Raw genomic sequence first — 27226 nt, 5'->3', positions numbered from 1 at the left:
TGAAGGATGTATGGTAGGATTTATGCAGTGTGCTCACAGGCATGTCCAAAATTCGAGCAGCTCCCCATGCACAGCATGTTTACACACCATTGCTCAGTCCCTCCTGCAGTACTTTAGCCACATCTTTGACTGGTGTTGGTAGCCATAAAGCATTAAATATCATCTTGAAAAAATAAAATTGCATAATTAAGTTTTTATTTGTTAGCAGATACATGTCCTCATTGCTCCTGCACAGTGAACTCTCCACACTACAGTACTATAGCATTCTGCTAGAGGAACCAGAACAAAATGTGCATCCTGTTAAAAGTGGAGATGAGGTGTAAGTCATTTTGTTGTGGTATCCCTAACAGCCTGCTATGGTACTGTGTTGCTGGGATTTCAGTGTGAACAAGTGATGCAGACACATATCTGGTAACAGACAAAAAATTAATTATGTAACATTATTTTTTCAATGTGGCAATTAAAACTTTATGGCTGCTCTTCATATGCTTCCTCTACCTATATACTGATAATCCGTAGTGTGGTATTTCATGGATGTTCATTACTGAATAAAACATTAATTGGAGTTAAATATACTGATGAAGTGTAGAATATTTGCCCAAATTTTAATACCACAAAATTTTTATTTGGCATATCCTGTATGACACAGTGTACACCACAAAACCGATAACACTTGATTCCATAAAAAGTATGATTGTGTGTACCTGTTAATCCAGTCACATGGAAACAATATCTGCTTTTCATCATTACATTTTATATGTTTGCAGATAATATATTGCTTCTCTCGAAATTATTCACCATCTAAATGGTAGAGTAGAAACAGGCAGAGATGTGGATAAACAGTATGATAGACACTGTAAAACTATTTCAATGTACAGAATAGCATAAAATAAAAAGGCAGTTGTCATTATTACATTCTTGATTTTCCATTGTTTAAGAAAGAAAAAGGAGTAGATTCTCATAAATATTAATATAAATGTAATTTTATACAGAAAAATCCATTGTTGTTATCAAGAAAGTGGACTAGAATGAATGAATAAATAAGTAAATAATCATTTTGAAGATGTGCCATTGTAATGCCTGCAGTGTTTATAACATAAATGTTGTTCTGTTTCTTTTTTTTTTTTTTGTTAATGCTCAAAGTGTTTTCTGTTTTACAGGTTGAAATCTGTGGTTGATGGCATGGTCCACGTTGCACTGCTTGTTCGAAGTTGTCCATCTGTTCAAGCACAGAAATTACTTGAAGTGCTGGTGGAAATGGCAGGCTGCTTAATGCGTATTCCTGAGAGATTTGATGAGGAAAGTATGTGCACATTGGGTGGCATTCTTGCTGCTCCATGGCTGCAACAGAGAGCTGTGATGGAATTGTTACCTAGTGGTCATCCATTGCGAGATGTACAGGATCATTTACAAAGCCTTTCTAGTTAGTATCTTTTTCTCGTACAAGTAGAAACTGAACAAGATTCTAGTTCTATTTCCCATGAAAAAAAGGGGTATTTTAAAGTTGTTGTATAAAAACTTTCTGACAATCACAGAGGAACATAAAAAGATTAGCAACAAGCTGATACTTTGAGCTCCTGGCATAAAGTGCTTCCTTTTTAGACAATGAAAAAGTAAATTTCAGGCCATGGAATGAGCAGTAGGGAGGGTAATACTAACAAAGTATGAACTTCTACATTATCACTCATGGAATTAATGTAATTAGATCAAACTCTCAGTTTTTTACATTTCATTTAGGCCCCCTGAAATCTTTAAAAGGTATTTCGGAGAATCTTTTCAATGATATTAGAACTCGCATCAAGACTGTAAATGCTACAAATACTAAACAAATTTTTATGTAGGAAAGGGGGTCAGTAACTCTAGCTACGTCACTCTAAGAAGAGTTCTGGTGTGGTGGGTGATGGGAGTGGCTGAGGATTCATTGAAAACATAAACAAATTTAAACCATTTCAAATTCAAGTACATGTAACATTTATGTGATCTCTAGCTCTGCGTGTTACGCCTTGTGATGAAAGATGTGCTGTATCATTGTGAGAGATACAGAGGCGAGTGATCATGCCGGGACTTCGCTCAGTTCACTGCTACTAGCGTCATGCCGTCATAACGGGCCTGTGTGAGGCATACGAAGTATTGTGTTATAATCTAAGAATGAAATTAAAAATTAAAATACTTTGCAAGGTCCTAATGGGCTCATTCGCGTCTCAGAATGATCTAATGAATATGTTTTGCTAAATATATTATTTTAAGAAAAAAATAAGTGGTGCTAAATAATGAAGCTAGAAAGCTAAAAATTGTTCAGAATGTGCGAATATATGTCACAACCAAAACTTACAAGTCTCAACTTAATCAGACCAATATTTTGGTCAAAATCGGCATTTTTTCGAAAAATTGAAGGTTCTAAATATCAGACTGAAGAAGATGAAAATTCCTATGTAGCCTCAGTTAGATATAAAACCAAGAAATATGTAACATAAGTAAGCTACCTCAGTTGGTTTTCAGGTTGCTTACTAAAAACTAAATTCATAGTAGATTAAATTCATAATAGAGTAAGTGTATTTGTAATTGTTGGAGAAATTTCTCATTATAGCACTTGATTACGTTGATGAAGTAATTTTAAATGCAGGTGAGCTAAACCTTTTTCTGTAACTCAAGCCAACTTCATTCATATAAAAATTAAGAAGATTATAAATTGTTAAATGACAGAGTTATTGATAATCATTACCAATACCCACGTTGCTCTCAAAATCCAAGGTTTTCTGTGAAAGTTGTGTAAGTAATTTATGTTTAGAAAGAAGAAATTCAGGCTAACTCATACAGAAAGTAAAGGGGTTGTTCTCATTGATAATTTCATTTAGTTTATTTTGAACATGAGCTGTTAGCAGGTTTATGGTGAAAGTTCCTTTGGATAATGTAGCCATTGGATATCGTGCATTGTTTTATGGCCCTGTTGACTGTTTTTGAAGTGGTTCGTATTTTGTGGAATAATAAGCATAATTCAATGCTTTTCTGAATATGCAGACACTGTTTAATGCTGTCAACTGCTCACATGAATTCCTTAATTGCTAAACCAGTTTTGACTAGCAAGTCATTTTCATAATCGCCAGTAGATTCATTTTGGCTGATGTGTCAGAAGTGCGAGAAATCTTTATTTATGTGAGGCTGCTATTGAAACACTCAGTAATGTGCTCACTGTTGCTTTGTGCCAGTAGTAAATAAGAACAAATGTTATTATAGTTTTGTGAAACTATCTTTCTCTGGAAACGTCCTGTAAATTATTTTGTAAGTTCCTCTTAGAACTCAATCGTCTACAGGTGTCTGCTTTTTGCAATGCCAAGGTACCGTGTTGTCTCCCTGAGTGCTGTTACCTCGTTGTTAAGGGGAGAGTTACGTATCAGTGGGAGAATCAGTGGCCTGAGGTGCAAAATAAAAACTAAGGGTGATGGAGCATACAGTTATTCCATGGCAGAAATTATTCCATTATTAGTCATGTAGATGGAAAGAAGTGGCTTTGATGCATCTGAAAATGGGTTGCTGTCTTCTTGACACATGAGCACTTCTTCGGTGGGAGGAACCACTAATGCTTAATGCCTGTGGCATACCAGTGTTGGTGCAACAAATTTACTTGATTGCATTTTATATTATACTTGAAGACAGTAGTTTTTATTGATAATGATTTTAGATAACAATAAAATGAGTGTAGAAAAGGTTTTAAGCTTTCTTGTATATCGTCAAGACTCCTGCCTGAGTTATTGGGTAGGTTATTTTAACGTATCTCAACATAGTTGCTGCATCCTTTTCTAGTTAGTGGTCAACTCAGTTATCATTATCTATATTATAGTTCTGCAATTTTGACTGTGTGCCCATTACTGATTTTAATGCATATTTTGAAAGTGAGACAGAGGTTTTTGTTTAAGCACCTTCAGCACCCATGTATGGAACTGTCAGTCTGTTTTTACTTGTTCTCACAGTGGCTGGCTCTTTCCTGGATTTCCTTAATGTTCAAACATCAACAGGTACCAAGGAATATCTTTTAATGCTCTTTAAAACTAACTCCCATTTTATTAATATTTTATGTCATGACAATATTATAGTTTTATTTAAGAATATTGAGTAGGCATGAACATGCCTGTAGATGCACACAGTCCCGCGTGTGATTTTTATTATTGATTTTAATAGTATCTTGTCTGCATTGTTGCAGCCAGACAGTCTTTCAAATCTCTATGTGTGCATGGGTCACTGTCCCAGGAAGATTACTTATGAGAAAACACTCTGAGGAATTACGAGGTCATATTAAATAGCTCACACAGGTAGCATGGGTACAGTTTACTATGGGTGGTATTACAGGGCTCAGCATTGGTAACTCCTGTTCTTGCTGTTTATAAATGAACTTTCATTTTACACTAATAAATCAGAAATAATACCCATAGCTGATGATGCAACCATCATAATTAGTACTGACAGTAGAACGAACAATTAATGAAATATTCTGAAACATTACTGATTAGTTATATCATTTAGAATAAAACATATTTTGTTCAGTTTTGTATAAGGCATGATATATAATCATCAATAACAATAGAGCACAGGGGAAACGAAATATATGAAACAGCATGATCAAAATTTCTGGACGTGCATACTCATCGAAACGTGAATTAAAAATTACATGTTAGAGTGCTGCTTGAGTTCAGTGACATGTGCTCTGTATGTGAGTGCTGACTGTGAGGATTAAAGGGACAAAAAGTTAGTGTAGCTTGCTTTCACACCGAGAAAGAAAGAGAGAGAGAGAGAGAGAGAGAGAGAGAGAACGGGCTTGCAGCCAGTTGTTGTTCAATTCATCACACGATATTTTGTCTGGGCAACTGCCAGTCACCTACAGATGAGCCGCCAAAGACTGATGAAGAGTTACTCTGTTCTGCAATGTACAGTGTGCTCTGAGTATTCTGTGCATGCACCAAAATCAGGTTGACAGATGGACCACACTTCTGTCAGCACCACCCTTGTTTGTGGACCACGGAACTTGGCTGTCCTCTGTATTACCATCTGCTGTGGCCATTGGCACAGTGTCATCTTCAAGTAGAACAGATCATGGAGATGAGGAGATTCCATGCATTGTCCAACTGGTAGCCACTATTGTGGTTCATCAGATTTTCCACCAGCCCTATTTTAAAGATTATTTAACAATAGAGTCCAAAAAAGATGATGTGGTCAGAATCATAGTTCTGTCGTACAGCAATGAATGTCCAGTGGAAACGCAGTGTTTGACAATAGTGGACGTGCTTGGTTGCAAAAGGCGAGTGCAATGTTTATGTTCAGAGCAACTACGCTTGTGGTCTGTCCAATGTAAGCCATGCTAAATTGACAAGGTATTTTGTGAATTTTGGCTTTCTGCAATGACAGACTGTCCTTTGCTGACCCCGAAAGGTCTGCAATCTTACATGGTGGACAGAAAATCATCTTCACCTGGAATTTACAGAGGATTCTTGCTATTTTAAACAAAATGTTGAGAAAGAGAACAACATGTTTGCAAAATCAATAGCTTTTCTTTCTGTCATGGGCAATGTTTCATTTAAAATAGCAGGAGTCCTCTGTAAATTCAAGGTGAAAGTAATTTTCTGTTCAGCATCTAAGATTGCAGACCTTTCAGGATCAATGAAGGACAACTTGTTATTGTGGGGGCCAGAATTTACAAAATACCCTGTCAATGTGGTAGGGCTTACATAGGACAGACCACATGCACTATGAAAGAATGCTGCACTGAAAATAAACTCTGCACTCACCTTTTGCAACCAAGCAAGTCCACTATTGATGAACACTGTATTTCCTCTGGACATTCCATGGAGTTTGATAGAACTATGATTCTGACCACAGCAACATATTTTTGGGACTCCATTATTAAAGAAACTGTAAAAATATGCCTGCCAGAAAATCTGATGTACAGTGATAATGGCTACCAGTTAGGCAGTGCAAGGAACCCTATCATCTCCACGATTTGTTGTACTCAAAGACGATGGAGTGAACCAATGGCTGCAACAAATGGCTCCACCAGCAAGACTGCTGCTGCCAGGTAGTGTGGTCCATCTATCAACCTGATTTTGATGCATGTGCAGAATACTTGCAGTGCATTATGTTTTCTGAATCGGAGCAGCTCGTCATCAGTCTTTGATGGCTCACCTAAGGATGAATGGCAGGTACCCACCTGAAGGATTGTGTGATGAATTAAACGATGTCTGACTGCAAGCCCAAAATTTGAACATTCAGTTCAGTGGGAAAATTTTAAAACTCACAAAATATCTAATGTCCATCCTTGATCCTCTCATAGGCAACTGTTGAAAAAAACTAGTTGTACTAATGACAGCCTAACAATACATTTAGTCTCTTATGAAGTTTATCATGAAGAACCAGTCATAATTAATAAATAATATGGCATTCATAAATATAACAGAAGGAATAAAAATAAGCTTTGCTTTGCACAGTCTTTCCTTATCTATGCACTTTAAAGGAGCAAAGTGTGCAGCCATAAAACACTGGACTGCTTCCACTGTGAATTGGAGGTTTTGATAGGTAATAAAAACAGTTTTGAAAACAATTGAAATAATTTCTATTTGATAATCTGTTTTGTAATATTGTAGAATTTATGTATAGGTGGTATCTGTAAATACTGGGGTTAAATTAAAGGTTAAACTAAAAACCCTGTTGTGTAAATAGTCAAATGCACCCATATTTTGACTGACAAAAGGTATAATAGTAATAAATATGCAGTCACAGTTTACATCATAGAAAGTTATTCAAATATTGTCCACAAAACACATAAATAAGCAAATTAATTAAAATTGTAAAACCATATGGAATTTCTGGGAAAAAGATCAGTGTTATACTGGTTGATCAGATGCATCATGCCAGAATGCCTGTCTTGTTTGCCTGGTTGTATGTTGGCAAACATTATTATGAATTAACAAGGCTCCTGGACTAAGGATTCTGTGGCTCTTTATGTGAATACTTTGTTATGGTTTCCAGAATTGGTAGGTGTACGTCTAGTAATGGGCTGATGATTTCTTATTCATAAAGTGAAAGTTTCCCATAAACCTCTACTGCAGCTACTGTGACAGGTCACCATTGGCGAGGGATGCTTGCACACATGAGGAATGCTTGCAAAGTGCACTCTTCCACAGGGTCATTTTGATGACTTTGAAAAATAATTTGCACCAGTTAATGCTGCACCTGCTTGCTAATGACATGGAGACCATGTGCTAGACAGAGCTATGGTTCAATTTCAGTGGCCGTTACATTGTTGGTACTCGTTGGTACTCAAAAACACTATGAGAGACATAACTCTGCAGTTGGCATCAGAAGTAATTTAAGATATTATTTTCAGATATTTCAGCAGCAATATTGAATGTTCTGGAACTTGTGTAACTGACACAGACAGATGTAGAACATAGTAGCTAAACGTTACACTTGCTCGCATGTATGTACACATTGAAGCTACATTTGACTCCTGATACATAGGAGGCCCTGTACAGTACTGGTTATTTACTGTTTGTCATTTAATGTGTCAGTATTATTTACACTGATATCTGTGACCCCGTGTGATTTATTAGAGATGAGAAATACATCTTCATTTTTTGGTTCAGTGGAAGAAATGTGTTCATAGAAGTTAAAATATAATTTTACAGGTAGAACCCTAACCATACCAACAATATTTTTGAACTTGTTTGGTGATATTTCCTCACAAATTTGAAATAAGAATCTCGGTTTCTGGTTGACTGGTACAGAATAATTGCATTTCATGTGATTTTTTTTATGCTCATTTTTCTTTTAATTTGTTTTGTACTGAAAATATCTGCAAAACAGTGCATATGTTGACAATATGTGCTGTGTGTCTTGTTTCGAAACAAACTTGTTCATTAACTCATAGTGCTAGCTGTTGTCAACAGTAATGCCTAAGTTACTCTTTGTCCTCAAGTTTGCATTCAGTACTGCTAATTACTGTCTTGGAATTGTTTTTCTGGTAGTGTTAGTTGTACATCAAAAAGAAGACACGGCTGTATGGGTAGGTGTACTGATGGAAGAGTTGACTGATACGCATCTTGTGTATGGGTTCACAGAGTGCAATGGAAGAATTGTGTGATGACACTTTGCTGAGCTGTTCCTACAGTGGTGGCAGCCACATTGTAGTACTTTCCATCTGGGAGTAGTTGCATTACTCTGTTTTTTGTGTTGTTTATTTTGATGACGGTGTGTTACAAGACTCTGTCTGTTGTGTAGGTATTGTTGTAAAAAAGAAGATAATTGGTGTAATAAACCAAATAAATCATAATTACATTATTATGCTGTGATGAGCCATTAGAGATAAAAGTTTCTTATACCAAAATACTCATTAAATGTCCCTGAAGATCTCCTACTTTTGTCTGTGGAGTTCGAGTTCAACCTGTATATGCAAAGCTGCATTTCATTGTTATAATGATCAAAATTACGTTTTTTCCCTGTGAGTAATATCTTTATCACTTAGACCTAGAGCTTTCACAGTGCGTAGTAGGAAGATAAATATTTATATGTAAATCTGTATTTTTGCTTTATAAAGTTCCAGAATAAATTAAAGTGAGGAAGTTTTACCCTTTGGGGTGCCACAATCTATAAAAATGAGCAAATATTTATATGGTTGTGTAATTTGAAGAAGTTGCATCTTGCAGTGTAAAAATTAGTGTTATAGTTGATGAAACTGAACTTCGTTCCTTTTGCAACCAAGCTTTTGAAGAAGTAGTAATGCATGTATGAAGATTAGGTGATGCCTCTTTGAATTTGAAAATCTTGCTCTGTCAAGAACATAAGGGTGGCTCATTTTGTTTACTATAACAGAAGTTCCAAATCCTTGGTGATAAAAAGAACAGAGAAAGGAAATAAAAGTAGAATGAAGTAATGTGTCCAAAGGAAGTGGTAGTTGAATCTGTCTCAGATGTCACATACTTTGATTAAAGCCATATGCCATAAATTAAGATTCAAACAATGTAAAATCCAAGATGGAATGTAACAATATTATGTAAAGTTCTACTCACCATATAGCGGAGATTCTGAGTCGCATATAGGCACCACAAAAAGACTGTCACAATATAAGCTTTTGGCCATCAAGGCGTTTGTCGAAAATATATGAGACACACACACACACACACACACACACACACACACACACACACAAAAACTGCAGCCTCTGGCAGCTGATAAATTAAGATTCAGTAGATTCTTCTTTCATCACAATTTTCTGGGGTATGAGTCAGAAATTTGTACAGATTAAATATATGTGTCCACTTCTATATTTGAGGCTAATGAAGTCTTACTGTCATGTGGAGCACCTGGGTTTGGATTCCAAATTGCTAAGAAGTTTCCTTTGTGAGGAACTTGGTGCTTTTCTACTTGTGAGGAAAATTGAGTGCTACTAGAAGGAAAAATAGGAACTTCAATGAAGAAACACAAGCATTAGCATTCAGGAGAGTGATATTTATGGATATACAATGATACCACAGCCAAATGCTGACACAGTGGTCAGGGAGGTAATGACAGTGGCACGTAAAGTGCCCTCCGCCACACACCGTTGGGTGGCTTGCGAAGTATAAATGTACATGTAGATGTAGATGTAGATTTTGCCATGTGGGCTTCATTGCAGAGTTTAGTTTTGTTTATATAGGTGTGGTACATTTCAGATTTTTCAAAGATCCTCCTGATAACACTAATTTTGTCCCAGTGAAATGATACTCTTTCCAAAATTGTGTAAAAACCAACTCTGGCAGTTTTGTATCCAAATTATGTACTCTTCCACCATCATAAATTGCTTAGGTAGTACATTTTTAAAGTTCAGGGAAAGCATTTATTAAAACGTTTGATGAATGATAATGTAAAAAAAGATGTACTCATCTTGTTGTTTGTTCTTAATACAGTGCTCGTTGTTTTGCTATGAGATGATTTCAAGTTTCAGGTTTTTTACTGACAAAGTGAAGATGAATTTCTTGATAGCACATACTTAATTTCACATTTTAACTTGCCAGAACAGTAAAAATGTGCCATACAGTATTTTAGCATCAAGGAGAGCTTTTTACTCATTCCATTCATGCCTTTATGAGACATAAAAGGTATTGTAGATACACAAAAACAGAGACTAATACACATCATGGCTGCTAACTTCTGGCTATATGGCTTATACTCAGTTGAACTTATTAAAATGTGAGCTTCTAATATGTTCTAGAATCATATAAGTAATTTGGATGTTTTTGTATTATTAACAGTTTTATGTAAACTTGCGTTTTTTCACTCATGTGGAAATCAATTTTTCACTCTAGCAGAAATCGGAGGAATAAAATAAAGGTAAAAATTAATTTGTAAAGTTTCAAAATGGTAAGTTTGGGATTGAAAAAGATGCCACATGTAAAGGACAGTACATACATTGACGGAAAAAAAGAAGAAAACAGACAACACCAAAAAATAATCAGTGCAGAGTAATGAAATTTTGGGGATGGAATTGTCTAGATAAAAATCAAACTATGGAAACTCCAGGTAGGAATATCAACAATGTAGGAAAAGACAGAGTGCTACTTACTGTAAAGAAAACACGTCAGGTTGCAGACAGGCACAATTGAAAGACACTTACATTAAGCATTCAGCCACAGCTTTCATCAGCAAAAGAGGAGAACACACAACATTCACACGAACAAGCAATCCCACATCAAGCACACATGACCACCAACTCCAGCATCTCGGACAAGAATGCAACTATCATGCGAGATGCCAGCAGCTGTTTGGAGGGGGTGGGGAAGGGAAAGGGGTGAGGAGAGAGACGAACACTGTGTGGTGGAGTATGCAGGGACTAGATTGCCAGCAGGCGCAGCATCTGGAAGGTGTGGGGCAGGGAGGTGGAGAAAAAAGGAGCAACAAAGGATGTGGCGATTCCTACAGACATTGAATGGTGAAAGGGGGTAATCTGCCATGTGTCACATTGAAAAAATTATTTGATGCATGGTTTTGACCGCTGGAAAGGTAAACTGATCAATTAAGTGATTTGTAAATTATTTAAAAACTGTGTGTGTGTGTGTGTGTGTGTGTGTGATGAAATTTAAAATAAAAGAAATATGCTAAGATACTGTAAAACAATCTAGCAAAAGCATTTGAGGTCTGTTCAGAAAGTCTCAGAACTTCATGCACAGAACTTTTCTTTGCTTATCTTTTACTTATTGCGCATGGTTTTCTTGAAAATACTCTCCTCCAAAATTGGTACACCACACGCAGTGCCGTTTCCACTTCCTGAAACAGTCTTGGTACACCTCTTGCTGGATCACTCAAAATGCCATCTGTGAATTTTCTTTTATCTCATCTATCGTTGCAACTCTTTGTCCTTTCAACAGGATTTTCAACTTTGGAAATAAAAAAACGTCTGCAGGGGGCCGGTCAGGAGAGTATGGAGGATGAGGCAGCACAGTGATTTCGTTTCTTGTGCAGTAGTCATGCACCAACAGGGATGAATGTGTGGATGCATTATTGTGATGCAAGAGCCATGAATTGTCCCGTCAATTTTCAGCCCATTTCCTTTTCATGTTTTCTTGCAGGCGTGCAACATGTCGCAATAGTACCAACAATTAACAGTTTGTCTCTGTGGCATGAATTCATGATGAACTAATTCTTCAAAGTCAAATAAAACTGTCAGCATGGCTTTGACATTGGACCTGGCCTGGCCCGACGAGCTTTTTTTGATCTTGGAGAACCTTTTCCGACCCATTGTGAAGATTGAACCTGGATCTCAGCATCATTACTATAGAGCCATGTCACATCACCAGTTATGATTCTCTTTGGGAACATCTTGTACTCATATGTGTGATCCAAAAGCGCTTCACAGATTGCGAGGCAAAGACCTTTCTGGTCTTGACTCATGAGCCGTGGCACTCATTTGGTGGCAACACGATACATTCCAAGAAGCTGTGTCGTTTTCATGACATGATCCAGTTGAGAAGTTCCACTCTTCTGCAATCTCTCAGTCAGTAAGTCTTTAACTGGCATGCACAATTTTGTTGACGTTCCTGACATCAGTGTCGTCAGTAGAAGCGAAGGGCGTCCTGAGCAAGGGTCATCTTTAATTTCCATCTGGCCACTTTAAAACCATGTAAACCATTCTTAACACTGAGTACAGCTTAAGCACTCATCACTGTAGGCTTCCTGCACCATTTGGTGTGCCACTGTAAAGGTTTTCTTGAGTTTCAAGCAAAATTTAATGCAGACTTTTTGCTAACTCTGCAATCTTGAAAATCGCAAACTGTACGACGCAATGCTGTACTCAATACAGCACTGAACAATAACTATCAGACATACAATAATTAAACTTCCGGCAGTTTCACCTTAAACACAGGCATGTGTGGGGATGCCAACCGCATTTTGCTCCAACACGCCTTTGGTGCAATATTATGAATGTTCCGAAAGTTTTTGAACAGATCTCGTATGTAGAAATGCCTTTGAAGTACATTTTCCTACTGTGAGAAAACAAACTTTAGGTTACTGAACTTAATTCTTTTGTGTCACAGGTCCACATGTGATTGATACATGCATCCGATTTTTGGCACCTCTAAAGCAGTCAGAAGATGAAGAATGGCGTGTAAAACTTATTTCTCAGCTTATTGCCGAAGGTGGAGAACATGCTGTGACAGCCGTGCAAATTATTCCTTTGCTGCTGACGGCTTTTGAATCATCGAAAGCAGAGGAAATTGTGCTCCAGCTTCTAGTACCAGCACGCAATCAGGCATCATTACATGTCCACCTTCTTGGGGCTGTACCAGATATTCTTTGTGCCCTTACGGAACGTTGTATTATTAAGAGGTGAAAAACTTGTGTTGCTGTCCTATAGATAATCCAGTGTTAGCAATAATAAGACTACCTATTTTTAAGGGAGAAGTTGTGTTATGGGATTCTCTCTCTCTCCGAAATTAGCATATTTGAGGACAGTTAGCCACTTTTATAATGTACACATATATAGGATGTTTGAAAAAGAACTCCTTAGTTTTAAATGACATACACTATTCTAGTTTGTGGTGTTTGATTCATCAACTCTCCAATTTTGGATCCCCTGCAGTTGGCAGGTCTGCTTGACCTTGAGACGGCACTAGTGGTGTTTTTTCCCCTCTGTTCCCTCAGTTCAGTCCAGGCGTGTGTGCAGCTCTGTGCAGGGCAACTCAGGAACAATATGTGCTCCACAAAGCCCAGACTTAACCCCACTGGACTTTTTCTTTTGGGACCACATAAAAAAATGTTGCGTAGATCAGAGACATCAATCATTTATGGGAAAGAATCCTCGTGGTGGTTGGGACAGTTACACGTGAAATGCTGGTGAATACGTGGCGAGAAGTGGAATATTGCCTTGACGTGTGGAATATTGCCTTGACGTGTGGAATATTGCCTTGACGTGTGCAGGGCAACAAATGGCTCCCACAGTGATGTCTACTAACATTAAACAAAACTTGAAGGAATTATCTTTCACGATATGTACTCATTGATGTAATTTTTGATTAGTTTCCCCATAAATTTATATTTAAAACTAGGAAGTTCTTTTTCAAACACCTCGTATTCTACAAACCACCAATATGACATAGTGGACCATAAGCATTAATTTCCCACTATTCTATTCATGTATGATATGTTCACGGCTATTTTTTAAACAAATATATTTGAATATTATAAATAAAAATCATGAAAAATTATGAAGTTCTATGGCAGGCTGTTCTAGCTCAACCAGCCAGACAGAGGTGGGCAAACAGGTGCATGGGAGGCAGTAAGGAAGCTGGGCTGTAGCCTATGTTCCTTCACTGATCTTCCATGGGCAGGGGTGGGCAAATGACTCGCACATGTGACAGAATGTGGTGAGAACGCAATGTAATACAACTGCCTGCAGTTAGCCTACCAACCTGTATGTATACTACTATGCTAGCTGTGGATGTTTACACAACATGGTGCAGAGTTGGAACAGCCTATTCTATAGTATTAATTTTTTAGTTAACTAGCTTCCGTCTTACAATGTCATCGTTAGAAAATTTGATATTCTACAGTACTAATTTGTGTAGTTAACTGGTTTTCATTTTAAAAGATGTACATCAGTCAGTTAGTGACTGATGGTGCCGTTGTAAGCCAAAAACTGCTTAAATAAATGTATTAATACTGTAGAACATCCACTTTGTTGTGCCTTTCATTTACAAGTGTGAAGTGACTCTGTCAAACAGCAACAGAAGAATTATTTATCATAATGTAAGTTAATGTATCCTAAATATTCAGTTTTCTTTAATGTGTAGTTTCATAATGTTGGACTTCACAGCACGAGGATAAGAACAGCAGATTGCGTTCAAACACTTCACAGAGCCTACAAATCCAATTTGAAGAGTTACACTCATAAGCCTGCTCTGTTCTTCACGTTAGTTATCAGCTGCAAAGTGTCTATTGTCTTTTACCTGGTTTTAAACCCACCTCATTTGTCTGCTGGATTAAGACTTAGTTTTTTTCTCTGTGCTTGTTGATAATTGTAGTGACTATTTTGTCTTTGTAAAGGGGAGGTTGACAGGTTTTTAGCTGGGGTCTGAGTGATGTGCCCTTCATTGTTAACCTTCTCCAACTTATCCTCCCCAAGGAAGGAAATATGAGTTCCAAAAGCTAGGAAGCGTATCGCCTTTACTTCTATATGTGTCTATTGACAGTATTACACACTTCGCTTCCTGAATGCAGGTGCTAGCCAGCCGTTCTGTCTCTTTATTTATTAGCTTGTATCAATCTTTGTGACTCTGTTTATAGGTCCCCTGTCTCCCCATTGGAATGCAAATATTTTGTGCGTAGACTGTGTGGTTTCTATGAAATATTGTTTGTTCATTTTAAAATAAATCATATTAATCTGTCTGAGATTCTGCCAATATCTGTAAATGTTTTTATTACTATCTTCCTCTTCCTCTTCTCCTCCTCCTCCTTCTCTCTCTCTCTCTCTCTCTCTCTCTCTCTCTCTCTCTCTCTCTCTCTCATGCACACTACTACTGTTTGTATGTTCTCCAGTATTTGGTGAATTGTTCTGTATTTAGACTCCAAACTTGCTTGTTGTAGGATGTTGTTTCTCTTGTAATTCACATAATAAATTATTTAGCTTCTTCCTGTGACACATTTATTTTTGTTGGTCATTTTTGGGCTACTGAGAGTGTAAATTTTAGGTTCAAAGAGCTGAAGCTACATTAAATGTAATTTTGTTTGTGTGATAGGTAATGACTTCAACATATGTTTATTTTAGTTTAATATATTTTTATTTGAATTTCACTTTTCTTTTGTTTTATACTTGTGTGGAGAAGTGGTCACTACAAAATACTACTGATGTTATTGTAGAATTGATCCATATACTTAGCATTTTAAGATAAGGTTAAGATATCAGCGTACCTTTTTAAAGAAAAATGGGGAAGTGGAAATATTCCCTTTGTCAGAAAATTTCCAGGGCGGTTTTTGAAATAGTCCCCTTGGCTATGTACACACAGTTGCCAGTCCAATGTTTCTGGAGGTCTTGGAGGCAGGCAGGGAAATTTTCAACTGTGATGCTTGTAAATTCATTTGTCACAGCCCATTGAATGTCTGTGATATCTTGATGAAGTTTTTCTTTCAGTCACCTTTTCACTTGTGGAAACAAGAAAAACTTTCAAGACAAGAGGTTGGGTGAATATGCCAGATGTGGGATGGAAATAACAGAATACCTGGCCAGATACTCAGTAACAGATGTAGCAATATGGGGTCTTGCAGTAAGTACCCATCCTGAGAATGTCACAATCAGGTAGTGTTGTTGAATTGCTTGTTGCAAACATTTCAAGACTTCAATATAAAGAGTTTGCTTTGCTGGTTGGCCTGGAGGAATATACTTATGGTGAACTAACCCTTTACTATCAAAGACTGTGATCAACATTGTCTTTGTTCTCGAAGGCTGTCATTTGACTGTCTTGGAGCTTTGTTATCCAGAACTGTATCCAGTCTGACTCTATCCAGTAGTTCAGCAGAAATTATTCACCTTTCCTCTTTCTGTTTTATCTGTTAATGTGTGATAGATGAGATTTGCTCTAAGTTTCCATTTCCCAAAATCTTTGCGTAAAACGTTATGATACGCGTTAAGATTCAAATTAAGTTCTTCTGGTATCACACATACATTTACATGACGGTCTTCTTGCAGTAACTGCCTTATACGCTCCATGTTTGCATCAGTATGTGCTGCAGATGTGTGACCAGCTCTGGGGTAATTTTGCATTGGATCTCTTCCCTCATGAAACCTTTTGTGCCACTTGAAAATGTGACTTCTTTAATCACTGTCCACATTTTGTTAGTTATTTTCTCGAGCTTCACGCAGTAGTTAATGTTCACTCCTTGGTCACAACCAGCATCTAGTGTGTCACCGTAACTAATGTACCAAGAACCCAAAGAGTTTGTTGCTAAGATAGCCCTACCACCTGGTGTGTTTGCACGGAAACATGACAAAGGTCATTTTAGAGACACATGCATACCAGGTAACATAAAAACATTTGTTCCTTTTTTAACACCTGTTCTGGAAGTTTCCTGACAAAGGGAGTGTGATGTGTCCTGTGTCAGTGGAACATTTTGTACGCTATGCAGAGAAAATTCTACGTACATGCATTTGAATGCTTATCAGTGAACTATAGGTTGGACAGAATAGAGATTCTTGAAATACTGCTATTAGAAAAATAATGGATCCAATGCAAGTTACAGATTTACTTAAGTTTGATAGTGGTTGGTGTTTGGTCACGTACTGAAACAAATTTTTTGAGGCGTTCATAATGACAAAAACATTAAATTTAATATTATTTCCTCTTAGAGAACTACATATAAAGTTTTTTAATCTTCCTACAGACAAACTGGGATCATGTAACAACCTCAGTTCCTCTTTCTTTGTTGTTTTCTATATAGCTGTACTACATCTTCTCGAAATGTTGTCTTTTCCTATGTTCTTTTCATATAATTCCTGATTTCTTTCTTTTGTTGTGTGCTGAAAGCCTTCTAAATTTAGTATTTTATTCTTAAAGTGTTTCTTTGTATTATTTCCAATTCTTTGCTGATGTTTCTGTACAGTTTTTTTTCTTATTTCTGCAATCCATGCTGTTTTTAACTTCTTTTTCCACATATACAGAAATATTTGTTTTGTTAGCATATTACATTCATTCAGTAGAAGTGTCCAGTATTTCTGATGATTTCTGTATATTGCAGAACATTTCCTTATCACTTCTCATTTTCAACCACCTTTAATTTGCATTGCATCCATTATTTCTCTAGTACTGCATATTTCAAGTATATGCACCCTGTCCTGCTTGTAGTTCATTGTTAAGCATTCACATGTCTATAAATCTTTTCCTCTTACCAATGTGTTACAGTGCTTTAGTCATGTAGACATATATTTATTGATGTAGATATTTTAAGTTAAACTGTATACTCTTTCAAATTTTTTTAACTCTGCATATACTACTATTTCTTCTAGTTCATACTGCTGTATGGTTTCTCCAACATGTCTGAGTCTGCGATCTCATTCTGTTGTAAATATTTATGTTTCATGTATTTAGGCACATTCCTATATTTCTCCTGAATTATGCTTTTTCAACCTAGTTTCCGAGACCAGTTCTGTTGACTATTCTTTCCAGAGAATTTATTTGAGAAAATGTTTGTGCCAGATTTACTGAAATTGTTGCAAAATTGTCTACAAAAGTTGGGCAATTTATTTATTTTTTACTGTATATAATTTTGGCTTCAGGTCACAAGTGTGACTGTCAATGTGTTTCCCTAAGGAAGTATTTCTGGTCTCTCTCTCTCTCTCTCTCTCTCTCTCTCTCTGTGTGTGTGTGTGTGTGTGTGTGTGTGTGTGTAGCTTGACAAAGGATTTATATTGACAAGTAGCTAGTTTTCTTTGTCTTTTGTGTGTACCTGTCAGTAACTCAACACTTCTTCTATTCAGTGAGTGTGCACCTTACTCCTCAATAAATGATTGACTTTGTGTCAAAACTTTCCACACTGTATTACACCATTTTCATCTTCAGAACAAATTCTTGTTCAGGATACACTTTAAGTATATTTTGAAAAGTTTGTTAAAAATTTCTGGTATTACACTCCTGGAAATGGAAAAAAGAACACATTGACACTGGTGTGTCAGACCCACCATACTTGCTCCGGACACTGCGAGAGGGCTGTACAAGCAATGATCACACGCACGGCACAGCGGACACACCAGGAACCGCGGTGTTGGCCGTCGAATGGTGCTAGCTGCGCAGCATTTGTGCACCGCTGCCATCAGTGTCAGCCAGTTTGCCGTGGCATACGGAGCTCCATCGCAGTCTTTAACACGGGTAGCATGCCGCGACAGCGTGGACGTGAACCGTATGTGCAGTTGACGGACTTTGAGCGAGGGCATATAGTGGGCATGCGGGAGGCCGGGTGGACGTACCGCCGAATTGCTCAACACGTGGGGCGTGAGGTCTCCACAGTACATCGATGTTGTCGCCAGTGGTCGGCGGAAGGTGCACGTGCCCGTCGACCTGGGACCGGACCGCAGCGACGCACGGATGCATGCCAAGACCGTAGGATCCTACGCAGTGCCGTAGGGGACCGCACCGCCACTTCCCAGCAAATTAGGGACACTGTTGCTCCTGGGGTATCGGCGAGGACCATTCGCAACCGTCTCCATGAAGCTGGGCTACGGTCCCGCACACCGTTAGGCCGTCTTCCGCTCACGCCCCAACATCGTGCAGCCCGCCTCCAGTGGTGTCGCGACAGGCGTGAATGGAGGGACGAATGGAGACGTGTTGTCTTCAGCGATGAGAGTTGCTTCTGCCTTGGTGCCAATGATGGTCGTATGCGTGTTTGGCGCCGTGCAGGTGAGCGCCACAATCAGGACTGCATACGACCGAGGCACACAGGGCCAACACCCGGCATCATGGTGTGGGGAGCGATCTCCTACACTGGCCGTACACCACTGGTGATCGTCGAGGGGACACTGAATAGTGCACGGTACATCCAAACCGTCATCGAACCCATCGTTCTACCATTCCTAGACCGGCAAGGGAACTTGCTGTTCCAACAGGACAATGCACGTCCGCATGTATCCCGTGCCACCCAACGTGCTCTAGAAGGTGTAAGTCAACTACCCTGGCCAGCAAGATCTCTGGATCTGTCCCCCATTGAGCATGTTTGGGACTGGATGAAGCGTCGTCTCACGCGGTCTGCATGTCCAACACGAACGCTGGTCCAACTGAGGCGCCAGGTGGAAATGGCATGGCAAGCCGTTCCACAGGACTACATCCAGCATCTCTATGATCGTCTCCATGGGAGAATAGCAGCCTGCATTGCTGCGAAAGGTGGATATACACTGTACTAGTGCCGACATTGTGCATGCTCTGTTGCCTGTGTCTATGTGCCTGTGGTTCTGTCAGTGTGATCATGTGATGTATCTGACCCCAGGAATGTGTCAATAAAGTTTCCCCTTCCTGGGACAATGAATTCACGGTGTTCTTATTTCAATTTCCAGGAGTGTATTTTTGGTGAAAGTTTATTTTATTTTTGTAAGCTTAGATTTTTCGCAGGTTCTTTTGAACAGTTTCTCCATTTATGAGCTTTTTTGTTCTAGTTCTTTTTCACACTTCTACTTTAACACAGCTATTTTTTTACTCATCATAAATCACAATGTTTTCTGTGTTCCTTCAGAAATTTGTTCTTGGGGTTTGATCTGACTGACCTTATTAGCTGTTTCAGTTTCTCTTCTAAATTGTTTTATGCTTTCTTTTGCTGTATTGTGAATTTAAATTCAGTGTTAGATAATGGTACTCCCTTTTGAATTTAAACTTCAGAAGGCATTTCAGCATATTCCAGTTCTCCTTCACCACAAGTACAGGGTTTGTCCAGAGACCTTGGTCTGTAGACATTACAAGACTTAATGGTAGATTCCTCATCTGATTTTGTATCCAGGGTAGTGCTGTGCTTATGTAAACTTCCTGTTTTGTGATCTGAAATTGTAAATTGTAGGGAACACGACCTATAAGAGCATTATCCCTGAATTTCTAAAATAAGAACAATACCAAATGAGATGCCTCTAATGTTTGGAACAAATGATACTGAGATCAACCACCACCACCACCACCACCACCTGGAACCATCAAGCCCCTCCATTCATTATAGCCCTGGATAATAGGCTGCCACTGTTGCCAGCTCTATCATTCCTATGTCCACGTTCTCAGCTTTCACTGTCTTTAAGATATTTGTCTTAATTTTGGCAAGGGGCTCTTAAATGGTACTATCAGATATTTTTTTGAGAGATATAGTTTTCTGTCACTCCTCATTTATTCTGGCTTCTGGCAGGCGACCTTGGAATCCTTAGGACCCAGGTTGATGAAATTAGTAAAGTTTTTGTTATTATTTTTATTTTTCCATGAATTTGATTTGCATTGTTGAACTGTGGCTGTGGATTAATTAGCTGAGAGCACTGAAATAAACTTAGGAGCATTCATAAAACAGATTATGAAGGTGAAAACTGGTGATCCTTGACACAACCATGGTCGTTTTCTTGCACCTTAATGGCCATTATTGACACACGGCTTGTATCTGTTCAGTCAGAATATGTCGGTCACATTTTTTTCCTTCCTCATCTTAATGTAACATACACTACTATTTACTGCCAATTTATTTTGTTGGAACAAATTGATGATGCTGTTTCCCTCTGCATATGAAATGTTTCTCTCTTTTGTGTATCATAGTTCCCTTTAAATTTAGAAGGAATTACACAGAATTATATACACATATTTGTGGTAAAACCTAACATACTAAAAAAGCACATTTTTTTCATCACAGGAAATTAACTGGGAATCAACTGGACTTGCAACTTGTGTGTACTGACTGCCAGTCAAAAGATGGGCCTCAGGTGCAACTGTCTTTGAACAGTGATACCATGGAATTTCTGGCAGGATTAACAACATTGGCAGTGGAATCAAGTACATCGCCTATGAAACGTGCTGCTGCTATGTTTTTACCATCGCTTGCAAGACATTTTCCAGTGGCATTTTCTCATCCAAAAGGCCTTCCTTTCAGTCAGTGGCTTACCATGCTGTCCGATCCAGATAGCAGTGTGCGCTCAGCATTTTCGAAGCATGTTCACCATTTAATAATTGGCCAGCGTAAGGAGTGTCAGCAAGAGCTCCTGTCTGAGCTTTCCCAGCATATCATGGCTGCAGTACGGAAAGCTCTTCACACAAAAAACAAGCCTTTACAGGAGTCACTTATCTTCACTCTGAAGACACTTGGATGGTTAGTAGTAGTAGTAGTACTACATTTTTTTTTTAATTGTTTGATTTTTGGCTGTCAAAAGTTGTGAGCTGTATTAAGTGTACATCATTTTCTGCAGTTACTCTTAATGATTGTATAGTTGGTAGTAAATCTGAAGCAAAATGTATTCATGTTTTTAGCAAGGAACTGGATTGCTGGTAGTTCCCTGAGGCGCAGTTGCATCTTTTGATTAGCTTTATTTTCTTATATGGGGGAATTGCAGACAGGAAGAAATGTCCTTATGAAATATGTATCCATTACTGTAACTTACTCAGTAAAAAAGGAGTTATATTGTTTGTTCCCAGTGTATGGTATTTAATTCTTGTTTTCCTTGACATTATCAAAACATTTTGAAGTAATCTGTGTTTACATAAGAAAATTGTTACAAGCTTCAGATACATCTGTGTATTATCATAGTCAATACTACACTGTTGGATCTTAATTCACCATTTTATTAACTGTTAGATTCACAACATTTGAATTTTGCACTAAATAATATGATGATAGTTTTGGTATGGGAAGAATATACAAAACTGAAGACAGGCAGCTACTAACCACCAGACGAGTGGTTAGTGTCACTCGGGCATGCTTAAAATTGTATAAACAACACTAACCTTTGAGCTAGCTTAAAGTACTCTCTCTCTCTCTCTCTCTCTCTCTCTCTCTCTCTCTCAAGTGGGTAAACATCCCCCCCCCCCTTTTCCACACACACACACACACACACACACACACACACACACACACACACACACACACCCCTGAAGTATTCCCTAGTTTGTGAAATGCATGTTAGATTGCAACTGTTGTTATCCTCAAATCCGGAACTGCTGCATCTTGAATAAATGCTGGGGTAAATCATATAGCTTGCGTTAATATGGACTATTTCTGTGTTGAAGCTGTGCGCTGGAATCTGGAAGCTTCAATACATTTTCAACTCTATGCTAAATAATAGAAAGCACTTACCCTGATCACAGTTATGTTGTCCCTTCTGTCACAATTGGTGTATATAAGGCAACACCACATATACAGTTAGTGTTCATACATCTGATATGACTTTATATGAACTCTGTCTGACAACAAGGAATGACATTCCTGTGTAAATTGACAGATAACTAAGTGTTGTATGTTTTCCATGACATCAGCACCATTGGCACAGCGTGCCTTTTATTCAGTTGTGCACCCTGCTTCTCCAAGCTGGGATTCCACAGTACAGAATAACTGCGAAGCCAGCCGGTACCACAGCATGTAGTGAACTGCTGTCGTCCCACCTTGAAGACGCATGACGTCACTCTGTATCAGTTTACATGCACAAACAGTAATAAAATCTTCCAAACAGTTTGTGGTTTTAACTGTTTAACTAATAAAAAATTCTTTCAACTGCAGCAACTATCATTGATTGCTCATAACTCCAACACTCCCATCACCACTGCTGACTCTCCACCAGACTGACTTTACTGCTTCTTGTGCTTTTGGCTGTGGTGAATGAAAGTCTTCAGTATGCTCCTCTTCTAAGCAAAAAAGCAGGGCCTTAATTTACGATGCATCAGGTAAAGAATGTTTGGCTGCTTAACTTCAACATTTATGAGAGGTTCCCATAAAAACTGCTGTTCCACAATGCAAACTGAATGTGTTGGTCCATCAGCACCTCAGTCATGAAGTAGAACTGGAAGAGGAGAAACTAAAGGTGCTGGCACACCTGCAGAAAGCGGATTCCATTTCTGCATAAATCCTCAGGAAGTATAGCTTCAAATGTGTGATGTGCCCATTGACACAGACAGTCAACTTTCTTGTAATCTAAAGGACAGTTTAGGATTATGGAAGCCAGGGATCTACAGTATTCCTTGTGAATGTGGTATACATTTATCAAATGACAGGAAAATAGAGTGTCATTGTGTGGAACACAAAGCAACAAGTGGTTGGAGCAAACCAGTGAATGTGCAGTATCTGAGCACTGTCTGGAGCACAAGCAGTCCACTAATTATTATGAGACAAAAATGTTTGCTCAACCTCCCACATTGTGGGGGAGTGTCAACATGAAGGCAATGCAGAACAAGTTGAGGGAAGCCCTTATCAACATAAACCCTGGCTACCAACTCAGTAAATCTTGGCGACCTATGCTTAAGTTACAGAAGGAGCAATGTTATCTGCATACACATGCAGATTGCTATTTTGTAAGTGGTACCAGCATTTCTTCAGCACCTGTTCAACTGGTAGATGTAACAAAAAATTCCAATGGTTCTGCTGAAAACTGACTTGGTACGGATCACTGGCTGCTGCAAAATGACCCAGGGGAAGGGGACATTACAGAGCACGTAAATGTCAAGTGACATCTATGGTGGCAAACTGTCTACAGATTGATTCTGAATAGAGACCACCCATGAGAAGATGATGTCAGATGGAACATCATAAACAAGATCATGGGGAGGCCAGGTGAGGGAATAGAGGGACATCATGAAGGAAAGGGCAGCTCACTTACCAGCTCAGTACATCAGATGTTTCTGATGATGACGACAAGGTAAGTTGCTGAAATATTTTACCAATCAGACATTAGAATTTAACAATGAAAACAATCAATTATTGATAAAATTATTTAATTAGATAGATAAAAAATCTGCTCACCTCCTTCAAGCTCCTTTCCCGCCAACTGTTGTGCCTGAAGAAGGATCCTCTGGCTCCGAAAACTTGCAGTCACAACAGTTTTTATGTGTGTGTTCTGCTGCTGCTTGGTGAGTTAGATTTTTTATCTATCTAATGAGACATTAAAATTTGGCAGTGTGTCAGAGAACACTTTAGTCTGTGTTTCATTACTTCTCTTATTGTCCTTTGTCACTTGTATCTTAAGAACATCAACTGTATCTTGTGTCATGGGTTTCTCTGCTTCTCATTGAGATCTGAAATTAATGGTATCATACCCAAATCCTTACATAAAAAGTGGCGTTACGTTGACCATTCAGCCTATGCAACTTGTAGTCCACCTGAAACATGGCATTATATTGATCATTCACCCAGTAAAATTTGTAGTCCACCCGAAACATGACATTATGTTGACTGTTCAGCCTATGCAGTTTGTAGTCTGCTCTTATGCCACTCCTGTTATAAAACCTGTTTCGCCTGTGGGCTATTTCCCTGTGGATAGCCTGGGTGAAATCTGTACACACAACCACCTACCATTTTCTATTGCAGCCTTGGCCTGGGCATTCTGTAGCCAGTCAGAGACGCATGTGAAAGCAGTCACACTATTTGCCAGTTGTGCTACACTATTGTGCATTATTCTTTCCGAGTATGACAACTAAACAGCTAAAAGACTGACATCTTTCCTGGTGACAGTTGTGAAAGAAAAAATACCAGGTATTATAGTTAATGTTTATACCAAGTAGCATTATATTTCAATACCAGACCATGACACCATCAGCTGATGTGCTGTAATTGAGGTCATATTTAATTTCTAATTCCATATATAGAAAGTAAATGGATGCAGCACCTCTTTCAAGAGTTCTTCACAGGTGTATGAAACTTTTGTGTGATAAGCAGCAGTGATTTTCCAACAGGTATATTAACTAAAGGTTGATAAAATGCTGAAACTGACCATAGTGGCTCTGCCCTGAAGATGTAATTCTTTGCAAACATTGTATGAAGTCAGTGGAGCAATTGCACATTTTGTGTACAAGATGCTGGAGAACAGCTGTAGGAGAGAGAGAGAGAGAGAGAGAGAGAGAGAGAGAGAGAGAGAGAGAGGGGGGGGGGGGGGGGGAGGGGGGGATGACGACTTGTTTGATGATGCTCATTACATTCAAGATCGTTGAGTTTCTGGGAGTGGTAGTAAAGTTACATTATTTGCGAAGCACATGTATTATATCTTCATCAAATTCCTGTTTGATGAGAGGAGTTTGTGTTTCCTTCTTTTATGTTTTTCTTATTAGGTGCATTGTGCTGCCACCTGCTGCCAGATACTCCATATCAGGGACCTCAGTTGCCATTGGACGTTGTGAGAGAGCAAAATGGGGTGCTCCGAGGAACTCACGGACTTTGAACGTGGTCAGGTGATTGGGTGTCACTTGTGTCATACGTCCGTGTGCGAAATTTCCACACTCCTAAACATCCCTAGGTCCACTGTTTCTGAAGTGGAAACATGATGGAACACGTACAGCACAAAAGCGTACAAGCCGGCCTCATCTGTTGACTGACAGAGACTGCTGACAGTTGAAGAGGGCCGTGATGTGTAATAGGCAGACATCTATCCAGACCATCACACAGGAATTCCAAATTGTATCAGTATCCACTGCAAGTACTATGACAGTTAGGTGGGAGGTGAGAAAAGTTGGATTTCATGATTGAGCGACTGCTCATAAGCCACATATGATGCCGGTAAATGCAAAACGACGCCTCGCTTGGTGTAAGGAGTGTAAACATTAGACGGTTGAACAGTTGTAAAATGTTGTGTGGGGGTGATGAATCATGGTACACAATGTGGCAATCCGATGGCTGGGTATGGGTATGGTGAATGCCCGGTGAACGTCATTTGCCAGTGTGTGTAGTGCCAACAGTAAAATGCGGAGGTGGTGGTGTTATGGTGTGGTCATGTTTGTCATGGAGGAGGCTTGCAACCATTGTTGTTTTGTGTGGCACTATCACAGCACAGGCCTACATTGATGTTTTAAGCACCTTGCTTTCCACTGTTGAAGAGCAATTTGAGGATGGAGACGGCATCTTTCAACATGATTGAGCACCTGTTCATATTGCACGGCCTATGGGGAGTGGTTACACGACAATTAACATCCCTGTAATGGACTGGCCTGCACAGAATTCTTATCTGAACCCTATAGAACACCTTTGGGATGTTTTGGAATGCCAACTTTTTGCCAGGCCTCACTGACTACAATCGATACCTCTCCTCAGTGCAGCACTCTGTGAAGAATGGGCTGCCATTCTCCAAGAAACCTTACAGCACCTGATTGAACATATGCCTGTGACAGTGGAAGCTGTCAACAAGGCTAAGGGTTGGCCAACACCATATCATATTCTAGCATTACGGATGGAGAGTGCCACGAACTTGTAAGTCAGTTTCAGCCAGGTGTCCAGATGCTTTTGATCACATAGTGTATCTTCGCCCATTTGGCTCTCCTTTGTGTGTGTGTGTGTGTGTGTGTGTGTGTGTGTGTGTGTGTGTGTGTGTGTGTGTAGGCACTCACGCCTGCATTCGTGCATGTGTGCATACATGCACATGTGCATCCTGTATACTTGCATTTTATATGCTTGCAGTTCATCACATCTATTTTGGAGCTGTTGCCATTCCCCTCATTATTTTATCAGCACTTGTTACACTATGATGAAAAATTGTGACTTCGAAGTCGATTACAGATTACAACAGTGTATCTAAGGAAAACAAAATAAATGTGTATTTTATATTATTATTATATTTACCGTAATTAATCTTACACTTTCCATTGCTCATTCTCCCTTCTCCTACTACTACAACTACTACTACCAACACTGCCAGTTCCACCATATTTTTCTTTTGCAGTAATGTGCGCATAGAAGGAATACTGCTGCATACTGCTGCTGCCCTTGTGGCTTTGGCTTTACACGTAAATGCAAGTTGTACAAGTGTTTCCAGGCTGTGTTTAAATGCCATAGTCAAAGCTCATGGCATATCTCTTCAAATGTTATTTACAAGATATCGACTTCAGCTGGGCTGTGTAAGTACTGTAGCAAAATTTAATGTTTTTCTAGAACATACTGAAGACTTGCATGAAATTTCTCAGGTACTTCTAATTGTTTTGCTGTGGAAATAAGTAAATTAAACATGAGATGTTAACAATTTGAGCATAAAACATAAAATCTGTGAAATGCAGCAGGAGAGTTACATTTCCACATTTTATCACATTTG

At 38.8% G+C, this 27226-nt stretch overlaps 1 protein-coding gene across 1 annotated transcript in view; it reads left to right on the top strand.

Annotated features, from left to right (window-relative positions):
• The window catches only part of LOC124594989 (serine/threonine-protein kinase ATR), a 353179-nt gene that overhangs the window by 112494 nt on the left and 213459 nt on the right, over positions 1-27226 (top strand). The window contains exons 11-14 of the mRNA XM_047133527.1: positions 1161-1423; positions 12555-12846; positions 20869-21321; positions 26861-27035. Of these exons, the coding sequence (XP_046989483.1) occupies positions 1161-1423; positions 12555-12846; positions 20869-21321; positions 26861-27035 (1183 nt within the window). The remainder of the gene's footprint in view (positions 1-1160; positions 1424-12554; positions 12847-20868; positions 21322-26860; positions 27036-27226) is intronic.

Source organism: Schistocerca americana, chromosome 2 (genome assembly GCF_021461395.2).
Source record: "Schistocerca americana isolate TAMUIC-IGC-003095 chromosome 2, iqSchAmer2.1, whole genome shotgun sequence".
Taxonomy (NCBI): domain Eukaryota; kingdom Metazoa; phylum Arthropoda; class Insecta; order Orthoptera; family Acrididae; genus Schistocerca; species Schistocerca americana.
Note: the sequence above shows the minus strand (reverse complement) of the source record. Positions and strands in the feature narration are given on the sequence as shown.